Genomic DNA, 13,938 nt, shown 5'->3' on the forward strand with positions numbered 1-13,938 from the left:
CTGCCCACGGTGTGCCTGCCTAAGGGTCAAAGATCTCAATAGACCTGACATTGTCTACTACAAATACAACCTATACCAGAGATGGCGGTGGAGCGACAGTCCGAGGAGCGTGTGTCATGTTACAGTCTAAGGATCCTCCAGTTATTTGGACATATAAAAGTTTATATTGATCTGTGAGAGTCCCTATACAGATACACATAGAAATAAAGAGATGTCTCATTTTCCCCCACTGGGTGTCCCTCCTTCTCCCATGTTCTCTTATGTTGCAGTAACCTGGGGTTGCTAGGTTTTGTTAGCAGTGGGTGAGGTGTAGGGGTACTGATTAGACCCTTGCCATGGTGGCCAGAAGTGGTATGCCCACCCCTGAGTATATTGGCTTTGGCTTTGAAAAGGTAGAACCAGGTGTTTTGATGCAGGTGCAGAACAAAATGAGCACAGAGGACTGAGAAGAAGAAGAAGACCGCCTTATGCCAGAAAGGCCCACGGAGTGTCAGGTCTGGACGTATGAGTCCTGGGCTTGAACAACCGGGTGAAGCTGACCCCTCTAGGTTCCCTGAGAAGTTTGAGCTGGAATCAGTGGAGTCCGTCGGCTTGCAGGCACTTTGCTCCACTGCAGACAGATCCTCTTCCTGGATTGTCCTGACCAGGAATAGGATGGTTATCCCCGGGGAAGACAAGGTTTTCCCAGGTCACAGTTACCCCAGATCTGAGTTTAGCACTGCATACTCTCTCTACTCCCACAAAACTCTCTCTCTCTCTCTCTCTCTCTCACAGTCATCCCAATACAGTCAACTTTTATTGATCCACAGGTAAAACACAGGTCCATACAGATATATAGAATGCCATGCATTTCGACGTGTAATGTCTTAGTCACAGCATTGTTGTTAGAACACTATGGGGGGGAATTTATCAAGGACTTTGCGCCTAATTTTAGGTGAATAGTTGGATTTATGAACCAGTATTTAGCGAGCAAATATTTTTTAGATGCAACTTTTAAAATTTTTTATTAGCACCCAATTTATCATTTGCATTTTTCCTTAGATGCAGTCACTATGGCAGGGCTACATTGTATGAAATCAGTCACAAAATATTAGAACAAAATATCCACCAGTCCTCATTAGAAGAGTAGCACACATTAGGCTTCATTCAGACGGAGAGCAAAATCCCGCCAGCCTCCATGTCATAATGCCAGTCTATAAGAGGCTCGCGTGCCTCCTCTCTCTGCGCTGAAGAATGGACATGTTTATTCTTTAGCGCGGAGAGAGGAGGTGCACGAGCCTCCCATAGACTGGCATTATGACACGGAGGCTGGTGGGATTCTCCGCTGCGGAATTCCGCCAGTTTTGCTCCGTGTGAACGGAGCTTTAGACTCCTTAGTAAATGTCCCCCTATGTTTTTATGCAGTGACTAAGATGTTACACATCGAAACCCGTCACATTCTGTACATCTGTATAGACATTGCTTTACCCGTGGATTTAATCAATGTGGATGTAATGGGACGGCTGTACCGCTGACTTCTTTCCGGGAGATATACTTGCTTTGGGTTGGGAGTGGAACCTCTGTCTGTAGTGATCAGGTTGTACATACTTGTGTGTAATCAGCTTTTCTTAAAGGGGTTATCCAGTGCTACAAAAACATGGCCACTTTCCCCCCTCTCTTGTCTCCAGTTCAGGTGTTGTTTGCTATTGATCTCCATTTACTTCAATGGAACTGAGTTTGAAACCCCACCCAATCTGGAGACGAGAGGGGAAAAGTGGCCATGTTTTTGAAGCGCTGGATAACCCCTTTAATGGCAGGTGACAGGGGCAAGAACAGCTAAGCATGTTGGATTTTATCTGCCTGGTCTTTTTGTTCCAATTGAGATAAGCTGCCGACAGGTTTCTCCCCACTAAAAGCACATGCACACTTCACCATGCTAGGCCGGCATTGCTGACAGGTCTTACTCGTACGTCCAGCTTTAAACTTCTTGCCTGTTCACTCCTTGTCTTCTTCACCTCTTCTCTGGCCCAGATACACTTCACTCTCCGGATCTGAGATGCTTTATAAAGGGCATATGTGCAGGTTACTGGCTCTACGCGGGTTTTCTATGTCTTGAATTACAATGTGGTTCTCACGAATATTGAGCTGCAGTTTTCTATGGAATGATTCAGGTCTGTAACCACAAAGCCCTGGCCGGAAGCCTGTGTAGGTACCAGGAATAATGGTGGCATATGCCCTTAGGACTGGAAGTATCTCCCAGATGTTTCCATACTTTGCTGGAGCCGTGTAGATATTGCCATGCAGAGTCAGACAGTATCTGGGGTAGCTTTGGAGGAAAGGACACGTCTCCTTACTGTAACTCATCCATCACTGGACTGGACAGAACTGGTCTGTAGTGGAGGGAACCTTTTCAGCATTCGGTTTATTGCAGCCCCTTGAAGGAGCACATTCTCTGCGCCCCCCCCCCCCCCCCCGCCTCTCCTGTTTTCCAGAAACCATAGCTGAGCTTCCCAAATCTCATCTTATTCCTGGAAATTGAAAGTGAAAGTTTTCTGCAGCCTATATAAGCTGCAACCCGTATATAGATATCACTCAGAGGAGAAGGAGCCGTGTACAGACATGGATGTCAGCCAGCTCAGGGCAAATATCCTCAACTTCAGCCTGGATGATGGTCCTCGGGGGAATCAGGGATACTCCCGGGTTCTCCTCCAGCTCTTTGGTTTCCTCGGTCACGGGAAATCATCATTCATCAACTCCTGTAAGTACGTCATCGATGATGGAGAAAGGTTCGTACAATTTGCTGTTTCTGGAGATACAGAACATGGAGGAGGAGCCATGACCATGGTAAGAAAATCCTACGACCTCACCAACAACATCACCATAGTGGACAACAGAGGATATATAAAGATGACCAGCTTTGAGAGAGCCGAGATGTACGCCCAACTGGGTAAGTGGAATATGACTAGTGGTCTTCCCATTCTCCTGCTTCACATCCCGTTGTGTCATGTCCTCTAATGTCCACCATACAGTGCAGGTGGGGGGAGGGTGTTGAATGTTGCTTTATCCATAGTCATGGTGTCCCCCCCATAACCCCCCCCCCCCCCCCCCCGGTATAAGGGCTCCTCCCTGACTCCCCATTCCAAGGGAAACATGGCCGAGGGTCACAAACTGGGGGTTTTCTGGCCGTTGTCTCATTCTGTGCACTAGAAGGCGTCAGGGCCTCTCCTGGGGATGAATCCAAATCCTATTTCTTCTTTTAAGTTTATTCCATTTACCCTGACTGTTATAACAAGAGTAAGGAGGGTGCGACTGTAAGAAAAGACCAAGGCGCCATATTTGCTACATTGCTGCTTCGACGTGGATCAGGTGCTCAGTTTTTCTTGATGACAGTAAATAACACGTCATCCTGCAAAAAGCACAAAACCATCCTTCATGACCCAAGTGTAGGGTAAATCAGGAGCAGTCTGGAGCTTCTCTGTGACCTTTGTGTAGGGGGGTCTCACCGTTGCAGCTGAGTGGTTGCAGCATTAAGTGCTCCGGAGCAGGGAGGGCATTGATCTCCACAGGACACGTGAGCACAGTATGACTGGGCTGCAGGCTGGGCGTCGTGAGGTCATGGTGGGGCTGGGCAGGCAGAGGTTAACTTGTCCTGGTCTCCTACAAAAATAAAGTTGGCAGCGCTCCCAGAAGTCCTCCATTAAGGCTACACTAGGAAGAACATCTGTTCTCCTCACATAGCGGTAATGGCAGTATTTATTCCTCCTCTATCTTATGTAGCATTGGGATACAAAGAGGGTTGTTGCACTAGGCACTTACCATGGATGAGCTACTTCTGGGCTGTGAGGGGCCGATGATACTTGCCTGTGGGTCAGCGCTGCTGGATAGGCTGTGTAGTATCATTACCAGGGCAGGAGCGTAACTAGGATTCATGGGGCCCCATGGCAAAAAAGTGTACGGGGCCCCCCAACATACTCACCTGTCCCGGCGATATGGTGCTGTCCCCCCTTCGGTAGCTCTGAGACGCTGTGCCCTGGGGTGGGGGTGAGGGGTAGCAGGCCGCTCGGAGTCTCTGCTGGTTGGGGCGGCTCTGAGACACCTGCAGGGTGTGGGCTGCGGAAGCTGAGAGACCCAATTATAGAGGATGCCAGGGAAGCTGAGTGACCCCATTATACAGGATGCCAGGGAAGCTGAGTGACCCCCATTATACAGGATGCCAGGGAAGCTGAGTGACCCCATTATACAGGATACCAGGGAAGCTGAGTGACCCCATTATACAGGATGCCAGGGAAGCTGAGTGACCTCATTATACAGGATGCCAGGGAAGCTGGTGACCCCATTATACAGGATGCTGGGAAGCTGAGTGACCTCATTATACAGGATGCCAGGGAAGCTGGTGACCCCATTATACAGGATGCTGGGAAGCTGGTGACCCCCATTATACAGGATGCCAGGGCAGCTGGGTAACCCCATTATACAGGATGCCAGGGAAGCTGTGTGACCCCCATTATACAGGATGCCAGGGAAGCTGAGTGACCCCCATTATACAGGATGCCAGGGAAGCTGAGTGACCCCCATTATACAGGATGCAGGGAAGCTGAGTGACCCCCATTATACAGGATGCCAGGAAAGCTGAGTGACCCCCATTATACAGGATGCAGGGAAGCTGAGTGACCCCCATTATACAGGATGCAGGGAAGCTGAGTGACCCCATTATACAGGATGCCTGGGAGGCTGAGTGACCCCATTATACAGGATGCAGGGAAGCTGAGTGACCCCCCATTATACAGGATGCAGGGAAGCTGAGTGACCCCGTTATACAGGATGCCTGGGAGGCTGAGTGACCCCATTATACAGGATGCAGGGAAGCTGAGTGACCCCCCATTATACAGGATGCAGGGAAGCTGAGTGACCCCATTATACAGGATGCCTGGGAGGCTGAGTGACCCCATTATACAGGATGCAGGGAAGCTGAGTGACCCCCCATTATACAGGATGCAGGGAAGCTAGCAGTGATAGTTACCATCCTTCAGGCTGTCTCTTCTCCTCAGATCCTTTTCCGGTGAGCTAATATCCCACCCGCGGTGGGCGTCGGGGGCGGGGCTTGCCACAAAGGGGGCAGGGCTTATCGGAAACTACCAGCGACTATTATCACTTGTGGAGAGAGGGGGACATTGATGCAGGACGCCCCCTGAGTCTGTGTCAGGGGGAGGTGCGGAGGTGCTTGAGAGGGGGTTGCAGACGGCTCCCTTCAGCTCTCTGACAGTGTGTTGCTGTCAGTGCTGTAGCACCATGGAGACAGGGGAGACAGGCCAGGCGGGGCTGGGCCCCTCTGAAGCTGGGGCCCCATAGCATCTGCCTGCCCTGCCCCCATGGTAGCTAGGCCACTGGTTCAGGGATGGTTATATAGGGTAGTAGCGGACAGTGGAGTAGCTATCATAGAGGCAGGGAAGGCGGTTGCTGTGGGGCCCCTGGGGGGAGGGGGACTGGGGGATGCAGAGGGAAGATAAGAGCCTCCTGTGTCCTTCTGCTTAACTTCTCATGTACTGCAGTGTGTAAGTGACCCAATGTACTCTTACATGCTGCAACACAAGAAAGGGTTAATAAGCTAAAGACAATTAGCTCTCTGCCTCACTACCCTGATAACCTCTGTTCTCTGAGCTCCTGCAGAGGTCAGGGATTATCAGTGCAGGATTAGTGAAGGAGAGAGCTATATATGTATAGTATGTAGGGAAGGGGGGCCCCATACAGTTTTTTGCTATGGGGCCCCATGAATCCTAGCTACGCCCCTGGTAGCGGACGCATGGGTGCATGAGTGTGGAAGCTCTCTGTCCTAGGTGGCAGGCCCACAGGTTCTTTGGTGGAAGTAAGACAGTCCAGTGACAACGAGTGAAGCTCATAGGAACATACACGCACATACATACACAAACAGGCACATACATACACACACAGGCACACACATACACACACATACATGCATACATACATACATAAATACACAAACATGCACACACATACATGCACACACACACACATGCACAAATATGCATACACATACACGCACACATGCATACACACACACACGTTCACACACATACATACACACACATACACACACACAGACATACATGCATACATACATAAATACACAAACATGCACACACACATACATGCTTACACACATGCACAAATATGCATACACATACACGCACACGTTCACACACATACATACACACATGCACACACATACACACAGACATACACAAACAGACATACATGCATACATACACACAGACACACACATACATAGACACACACACACACGTTCACACACACACACACAGACATACATGCATACATACACACAGACACACACACACAGACATACATGCATATATACATACACCACACAAGTGCACACACACACACACACACACATACACATATGCACACACATACACACATAATCACCTACAATAACTAAAGGCTTTTACTTGCCAACTTGGAAAGACTTCAGAGGAGCAAATAACAGCAGCGGATCTTCCCTGTGGGAATGATAAGGCCGTAAGGGGTTTTCTGGCCAAACACTACTGATCCACAGGATAGGCCACCATTAGATGAACAGTGAGCTGCCAACACCCAGCACCAGCACTGATCATCTGATCGTCAGAGCCACTGCACTGGAAATACACACTGCGAGGGCGCTGGAAGCCTTGGGTCCTTACACTGTTTAGGATGGAAGCATTGGTTTACAGCATAGAAGCTCCCATTGAATCAATGTGAGGAGCCAAGGCTTCCATCTCCTGTACAGTGTTTTATCCAGTGCTGCGGCTGTGTGGCTGGGGGTGCTGACAGACAGTTTTAAGCTCGAGCAGGCCCCCTGGGCCCACTCAGCTGACGGGTGCTCCATATGGCCCTTTATCTGTATGTGCTCATTATAAAAGCATACAGTAAAATGCAGTAATTGCCATTAACTCCTAAACCTGCAAATCACTCTTGTGGTGCAGGCAGCACTGACAGGGGGATTACCTTCAGGGGTTTGCCTACTATGTGGGGGTTTGTGCATACTGGGGGAGCTAACTACCAAAGGGGAGTACCTAAAAGGGGTCCCTAAATTGTGAAATACATCTACTCTGGAGCTAATAGGGGTATTACCTATGGGGGAGATGCCTACTATGTGGGGAATACTGCATACTGGGGGGTAACTATAAATTGACATTACAGACAGGGGAGTGCCTAAACTGGAGCATACTACCCACACAGAGAGACCTAAATACTATATATGCACAGAGAGGAGCCTAACTACTATATGGAAACAGAGGGACTTAACTACTAAATTGGAGCACAGTGGAAGCCTAACTACGATATGAGGGCAAAGTGGTACCTAACTACTATATGAGGGCTCAAAGGTATTTATGGAGGCACAGAAGGTATGAAACAGTACATGAAAGGCCTAACTACTATATGGGGGAAACAGAGAGGTTTAATTATTATATGGAGGCATAGTGGGGACTAAGTACTATATAGATATAGAGGAGGCCTAAATACTAGATTGGGGACAGATGGGCCTTCCTGCAACATGAGGGCATGGAGAGGCCTACCTATTACAGTATATAGGGGCATAGAGGAGTGTAATTACTATATGGAGACACAAGGGGAGCCTGTACTATATGGAGGCGAAGTAAAGACTAATTAGTATATAGAAACAAAGAGGCCTATTTACTATATGTGAAAACAGAGGGGCCCAACTACTGTATGGGGCAAAGAGAGGCCTAAGTACTATGCGGGGACGCAGAGAGGCCTTACTACTATATAAGGGACACAGAAGAGTCTAGATACTATATGAAAACAGAGGAGCCTAACTACTATATAGGGACAGAGAGGGGCCTAACTGCTGTATGGGGCACAGAGAGGCCTAACTACTATATAAGGGACACAGAAGAGTCTAGATACTATATGAAAACAGAGGAGCCTAACTACTATATGGGGGCACAGAGTGGCCTGACTGCTATGTGGTGGCACAGTGGGGCTTGACTACTATATGCATGACTACAAGCTTTTATAATGTTTGATGGAATAAATGATAGACATTTTTGCACGTTTATCGTTGTGAGTGCTGTGGGTTATTTCTGGATGGATGGTTGGATAGATAGACAGTCTTTAGATGAAAGTATCATTACAAGAGCAATAATCGGTGCAAGCAGGTACAGCAATGTAATAGTGAATAAAGCCTATACAGTAATATAAGAAGGAATAAAGCCTGAGTGCTGGTGTCATACCGGTTCTATGAAGATAAAGAATCCCTCTAATAAAGCTCTGGCCGTTCACCCTCTCTATAGTGTTTTTGCTTATTTATTAGCTGGATGGTCGGTTCTCCCATTTTGCTGTAGTCTCATTGTGTGTTATATCTCGTATCCCCTGCAGATAAGCATTACTGTACAGTCGTGGCGTCTGAGCACAGGAGGTTATGAGTGAGGCCTGTCAGTTAACAACTACTCTTGAGGAGGTCATAACTTGTGTGCGCTTCCCCTTTAATAGACACTAATATACGGTGCCATTGGTAATTTCCAGGAAACTTCATCCCCATCGGTGAGACAGTGAAGTGGTCAGATAACTACAGAGATATGATGCACAGGCTGGAAGATGCTGAACTCAACCCAAACTACTCCGACTTCATTGTCCCCATCCTAGTATACAGGTAAGTGGGCCTGGGCCATAGCTAAAGGTATTTGCTCGACCAGAACTGAGTCCCAATGTTATCTTAATAGCAGAAGAAACCTGATCTTAGGGTCATTGCTGTCCATGCAGCAGGGATGATAACTTTCTGGAGGCTTTCAGGAGGGGAAGCCTCATTGTAGGCTTAATAGTAGAGAAAAAGGAAACAGGCAAGAGGCGGCGCCTCGTGTGATACCGTACAGGAAGGTGAGGTAGGTGGCAGGCTCACCTTGTTGCCACTTGGGCTTAATGCATATCACCCCTGAAATGGGGTATCGATGTAGAGTCCGAATGGTCCTGGTGCTGAAGACTGCAAACTAGTATGGAGTAGCACGCCGGGATGCTCCCTATGTGGGGCCCGTGTACAATTGCAGGAAAGGAAAAATTGCCAAACTCCTTGGAAACACAAGCGCTGTCTTCACAAAGTCATGGGACCAAAGTTTTAGGTGAAAGCAATAAGAAGCATTTATTTCAGATAGCACAAATATAACGCGTTTCCAGAGCCTGAGCTCTCTTCATCAGATACAGTGCAGTGCGAGAGTGTCCTGCACCATGGACCACTGCAGAGGTGGGGTCTTCTCTTGGCCTGATAGGATGTTATTGGTGCTATATCAACAACTTGTGGACATTATGGTTGCACCCTTACACTATTGGGCAACCAGAGAAGGAGGGGCAGTGACCGCTTGGGTTTCATTCCTTATTGCTGATCAGTATAAAGCAGTTTACTGAGGTATTTATATACAGCTGATATCTGAGGCCAACAACTGAACAGACAGTGAGAAGCAAGGTGACCTTCACAGGAAGCCATATTGGTGTGGGGGAGGACGCTGAGTAAGCAGTAACAGGACTGTACACCCATCTGCTTCACTGGGTAGGAAGACTGTGCTGGAGAGACTCCAAGACTATTACACAAAGCGATTATTGGCCACATTTGACCGATACCGGCAGTTACAGCTGATAATTGTCTCGTGTAATAGAAGACAACGATCAGCCGACATGCACGATGTTGGCTGATCATTGTCTTTCAACACACTGAAAATCACTGATCATGATAGCAGCGATCTGCTGCCATGACACAGGCAGCCCCCTGAAGCTCCCCCACACCCCCGACTCTTACCTGCTTGCTGCCAGCACTATTACACGCACCAGCAGCAACAGGTCGGCGCTTGCTTGCTTCCTCTCATAGCCCCAAGTAATAGGGGCTTTATACACATTCTTCACACTCAGACACTTATGGACCTTTTACACAGAAAGATTATCTGCCAAAGATTTGAAGCCAAAACCAGGAATGGATTTGAAAAGAGGAGAAATCTCAGGCTTTCCTTTATGACCTGATCTCTGTTTATAGTCCATTCCTGGCTTTGGCTTCAAATCTTTGTCAGATAATCTTTCCGTGTAAAAGGGCCCTTAGATGTCGTACATCTCCCACCAAGAGACAGGAGATGTCCTTCATCATGATCATGGTCACTGTCATCACTACCATAATCTTTACCACAGTAATCACTGTCATCACTATTATCACCACCATCACAATCATCATTACAGTCATAATCTCCACCATCATAATCACCACAATTACCACCACCATCAGCACAATCATTATTCGTAATTATCATCATCACTAACCTCATCACTTCCATCCTCACCACCATCATCTTCATCACCACCATCATTACAGCCATTATGTCAAGCATAATCACCATTACAAGGACCATCACCACTACTGTCACCATCATCACCACCACCACCATATCACAATCATCATTACTGTCATGATCTCCACCACTATCATCACCACAACCAGGATAACCAATACCATCACCATCATCATTACAGTCATTATCTCCATCATAATTTCCACTACCACCATTGTCACTATCATCATCACCACCATCACCATCATTACAGCCATTATTTTTGTCACCACCATCATCGTCACCACCATCATTACAGCCATTATTTTTTTCACCACCATCACCATCATTACAGCCATTATTTTTTTCACCACCATCATCGTCATCACCATCATTACAGCCATTATTTTTTTCACCACCATCATCGTCACCACCACCATCATCGTCACCACCACCATCATTACAGCCATTATTTTTTTCACCACCATCATCGTCATCACCATCATTACAGCCATTATTTTTTTCACCACCATCATCGTCATCACCATCATTACAGCCATAATTTTTTTCACCACCATCATCGTCACCACCACCATCACCATCTTAACAGCCATTCATTTCCCCATCTTCATCATTATCTTTTATTTATTTCTACAGCGCCACGTGTCGGTTTTCCTCCAGTGATAAACAAGAAGTACAAACATTTATGGACAACTGTGTCAGGATGACAGGTAATATATGTGTAGACTGAAAGAGCCAAATGGCAGGTTCTCTTATTATTCTGATATCATTTCTGTGGCCATGATTAATGTTGGATACAAAGTATGAATAGGCTTCTTATAAAGTACAATGTCACTGTGTGCTCTAGATTAGACTCTGGGATAACCTGTGAGAGGATGGGCTGAGCCCCAACATGCATGACTGCTCCCTCCTCCACCCTTCCTTTCATTAATTGATGTACTTGGCTCGATGTGTAGCACTAAACCATGCAGGTCAATAAGGCAAGACAGGGAGGGGTGGGAAGGGAGCAGGCGTGCATGTTGTGCATGTCTAGCACTGAGTGTGATCTAGAGCCTAAGTTAAAATCTGCAGTTGCAAACAACCCCCCCCCCCCCACACACACACACAGACACACCAACTTTACTGTCCTCTAATAGCACTTATTACAGGGGTGCCATGGTGAAAGCATGTCCAGTGGAATGAGGACCCTGATCACAAGAGCTTACAGTCTATGGGGCAATAAAACAAGAGTAGAGAGGACCCTGATCCTAGATGGTGGCCACGATCCATTACCATGTGCTTCTGTGTTCTGGGTGCATGTTCTGGTGTCAGTAGATTGTAAGGTTGTATCACGCCCATCATACACAACATCCGCTCACACCTCTGTCTATTACAGGAGTCGTCCCCATCGTTGTCATCACCAAAAAAAAAAGTGGAAACTTTCTTGAGATTGAAAGCGCATTTAAGCGTATGGGAGCGGAGAATATTATATCCATAGAGAACTACACTGAGGAAGACCACATCAAAACTCAGGGGAGAACCAGGGATATCCTGACCATCATCCACAGCGCCCTGACCGATGTCACGTTCCGCCTGGGACAAAAAAGAGACCCCCGGAAAGACTGGGTGCAGAGGAAGAAGTTCCTGCTGGATTATATACACCAGGCTGACCGGGAGAAGAGAGAACAAGAGTGGAGACAAGAGGAAGAAAGGAGAAGAAGAGAAGAAGAAGAAAGAAGAAAGAAAGAGAAAGAAGAAGAAAGTAGCTGCCTCCTATCTTAGAAGCTAACCGCACCTGATGACATCCACAAGGCCGATGGAAGAAATAGATGAGTGTTTCTGATGCTTTTCCTTTATAATCCGGGACTGTTCATACCTGTGCGTTGCGGGTATGCATCAGGGTCATCCCAAAGAGCTATGCCAGTATATGCCCATGGTGTGCCTGCCTTATGCCCATAGGGTTCAATAGACCAACATTGCCTACCACAAATAAAATGTACACCAAAGATGGCGGTACACATATGAAGTTTGTGCCGTGTTACAGTAGAAGGATCCTCCAATTTGGACCGGGTCATTTCTTCTCATCGGAAATTCTTTATCCTTTAGTTCAAATCAGCAGAACCAATGGGGAGAGTCTATCCTCCTGCAACAATGGGACATGTGGTGATATTTAACAATATAGTGTAATGGTGCAGCCCATATACCACCCACTACTCCATAGCCTCACTGTGCGCTCCTTACAACTGCAATACACAGTCTGTATAATAATATATGGGGAATATATGTGCTGCTGCTGTATAATAATATATGGGGAATATATGTGCTGCTGCTGTATAATAATATATGGGGAATATATGTGCTGCTGCTGTATAATAATATATGGGGAATATATGTGCTGCTTCTGTGGACTAAAGGAAATAGAATTTACAGTGAGTAAAAATGACACTTTCCTTTGGGTCCTGTAGTATGGGGATGGGGATTTAGCACGGACCCATTAGGTAAGATGGATTTCCACTGTGGATAAGTGACACTCTCCTGATGGCTGAATATCTGGATTCTCCAATCTCCGGCCTAGAGTACCTCACACACATGAGACAGGGACCAGAAGGCGGCTCAGGAGGTCAGGAGGAGGTAGACACTTCTCTGGATAATCTATTATAGGTTGCATCTAACCCAACTTACATAAAGCAAATGGAAATGGTTTCCCTTATCCATCTGGATGAAGCAGCTTTAAGACTTTTACTTTAAAGGGAACCAATCAGCAGGGGCGGTCTTGGCATTTCTGGGGCCCCAAGCAAAGTTATGTCTGGGGCCCCCAGTAGTATATAGACCCCTGTGTGCCCCCCAGTTGTATATAGACTCACTGTGTGCTGCCTCAGCAGTATATAGACACCCTATGTGCCCCACCAGTAGTATATAGACTCCTGTGTGTTCCCCCAGTAGTATATAGACCCCCTGTGTGCCCCACCAGTAGTATATAGACCCCTGTGTGTTCCCCCAGTATAAAGACCCCCTGTGTGCCCCACCAGTAGTATATAGACCCCTGTGTGCTACCCCAGTAGTATATAGACCCCCTATGTGCTCCCCCAGTAGTATATAGACCCCCTGTGTGTTCCCCTAGTAGTATTTAGCCCCCCTGTGTGCTCCCCCACTTGGATATAGACCTCCTGTGTGTTCCCCCAGTAGTATATAGCCCCCCTGTGTGCTCCCCCACTTGGATATAGACCTCCTGTGTGCTACCCCAGTTGTATATAGACCCCATTCTGCTGCTCCAAGTAGTATATAGACCCCCTGTGTGCTGACCCAAGTAGTATATAGACCCGTCTGTGAAGCCCCAGTAGTCTATAGCCCCCCTGTGTGCTACCCCAGTTGTATATAGACCCCATTCTGCTGCCCCAAGTAGTATATAGACCCCCTGTGTGCTGACCCAAGTAGTATATAGACCCGTCTGTGAAGCCCCAGTAGTCTATAGCCCCCCTGTGTGCTCCCCCAGTTATATATAGCCCCCCTGTGTCTTCCCCATTATATAGCGCCACTGTGTGCTCCCCCCATTTATATAGACCCCCGCTGTGCGCTCCCCCAGTTACACAGGCCCCTGTGTACTCCCCCTACC

The 13,938-nt window shown here is 47.4% G+C and overlaps 1 protein-coding gene across 1 annotated transcript; it reads left to right on the forward strand.

The window, feature by feature from the left end:
- Positions 1-2,497: 2,497 nt before the first annotated feature.
- On the forward strand, positions 2,498-12,331 carry LOC138801660 (uncharacterized). Its single transcript, XM_069984704.1, has 4 exons — positions 2,498-2,926; positions 8,548-8,674; positions 10,983-11,056; positions 11,722-12,331. Exons 1-4 carry the CDS (start codon positions 2,599-2,601, stop codon positions 12,105-12,107), a joined length of 915 nt encoding a protein of 304 aa, XP_069840805.1. The 5' UTR covers positions 2,498-2,598; the 3' UTR covers positions 12,108-12,331.
- The last annotated feature ends 1,607 nt before the right edge of the window (positions 12,332-13,938 follow it).

This window comes from Dendropsophus ebraccatus, chromosome 9 (assembly GCF_027789765.1).
Source record: "Dendropsophus ebraccatus isolate aDenEbr1 chromosome 9, aDenEbr1.pat, whole genome shotgun sequence".
NCBI lineage: Eukaryota > Metazoa > Chordata > Amphibia > Anura > Hylidae > Dendropsophus > Dendropsophus ebraccatus.

Excerpts from the sequence above, each read along its gene's own strand:
- LOC138801660 (XM_069984704.1), top strand. The coding sequence starts at position 2,599 with ATGGATGTCAGCCAGCTCAGGGCAAATATCCTCAACTTCAGCCTGGAT. Across the intron at positions 2,927-8,547 it reads CGAGATGTACGCCCAACTGG|GAAACTTCATCCCCATCGGT; the intron begins GTAAGTGGAATA and ends GGTAATTTCCAG. Across the intron at positions 11,057-11,721 it reads CAACTGTGTCAGGATGACAG|GAGTCGTCCCCATCGTTGTC; the intron begins GTAATATATGTG and ends TGTCTATTACAG.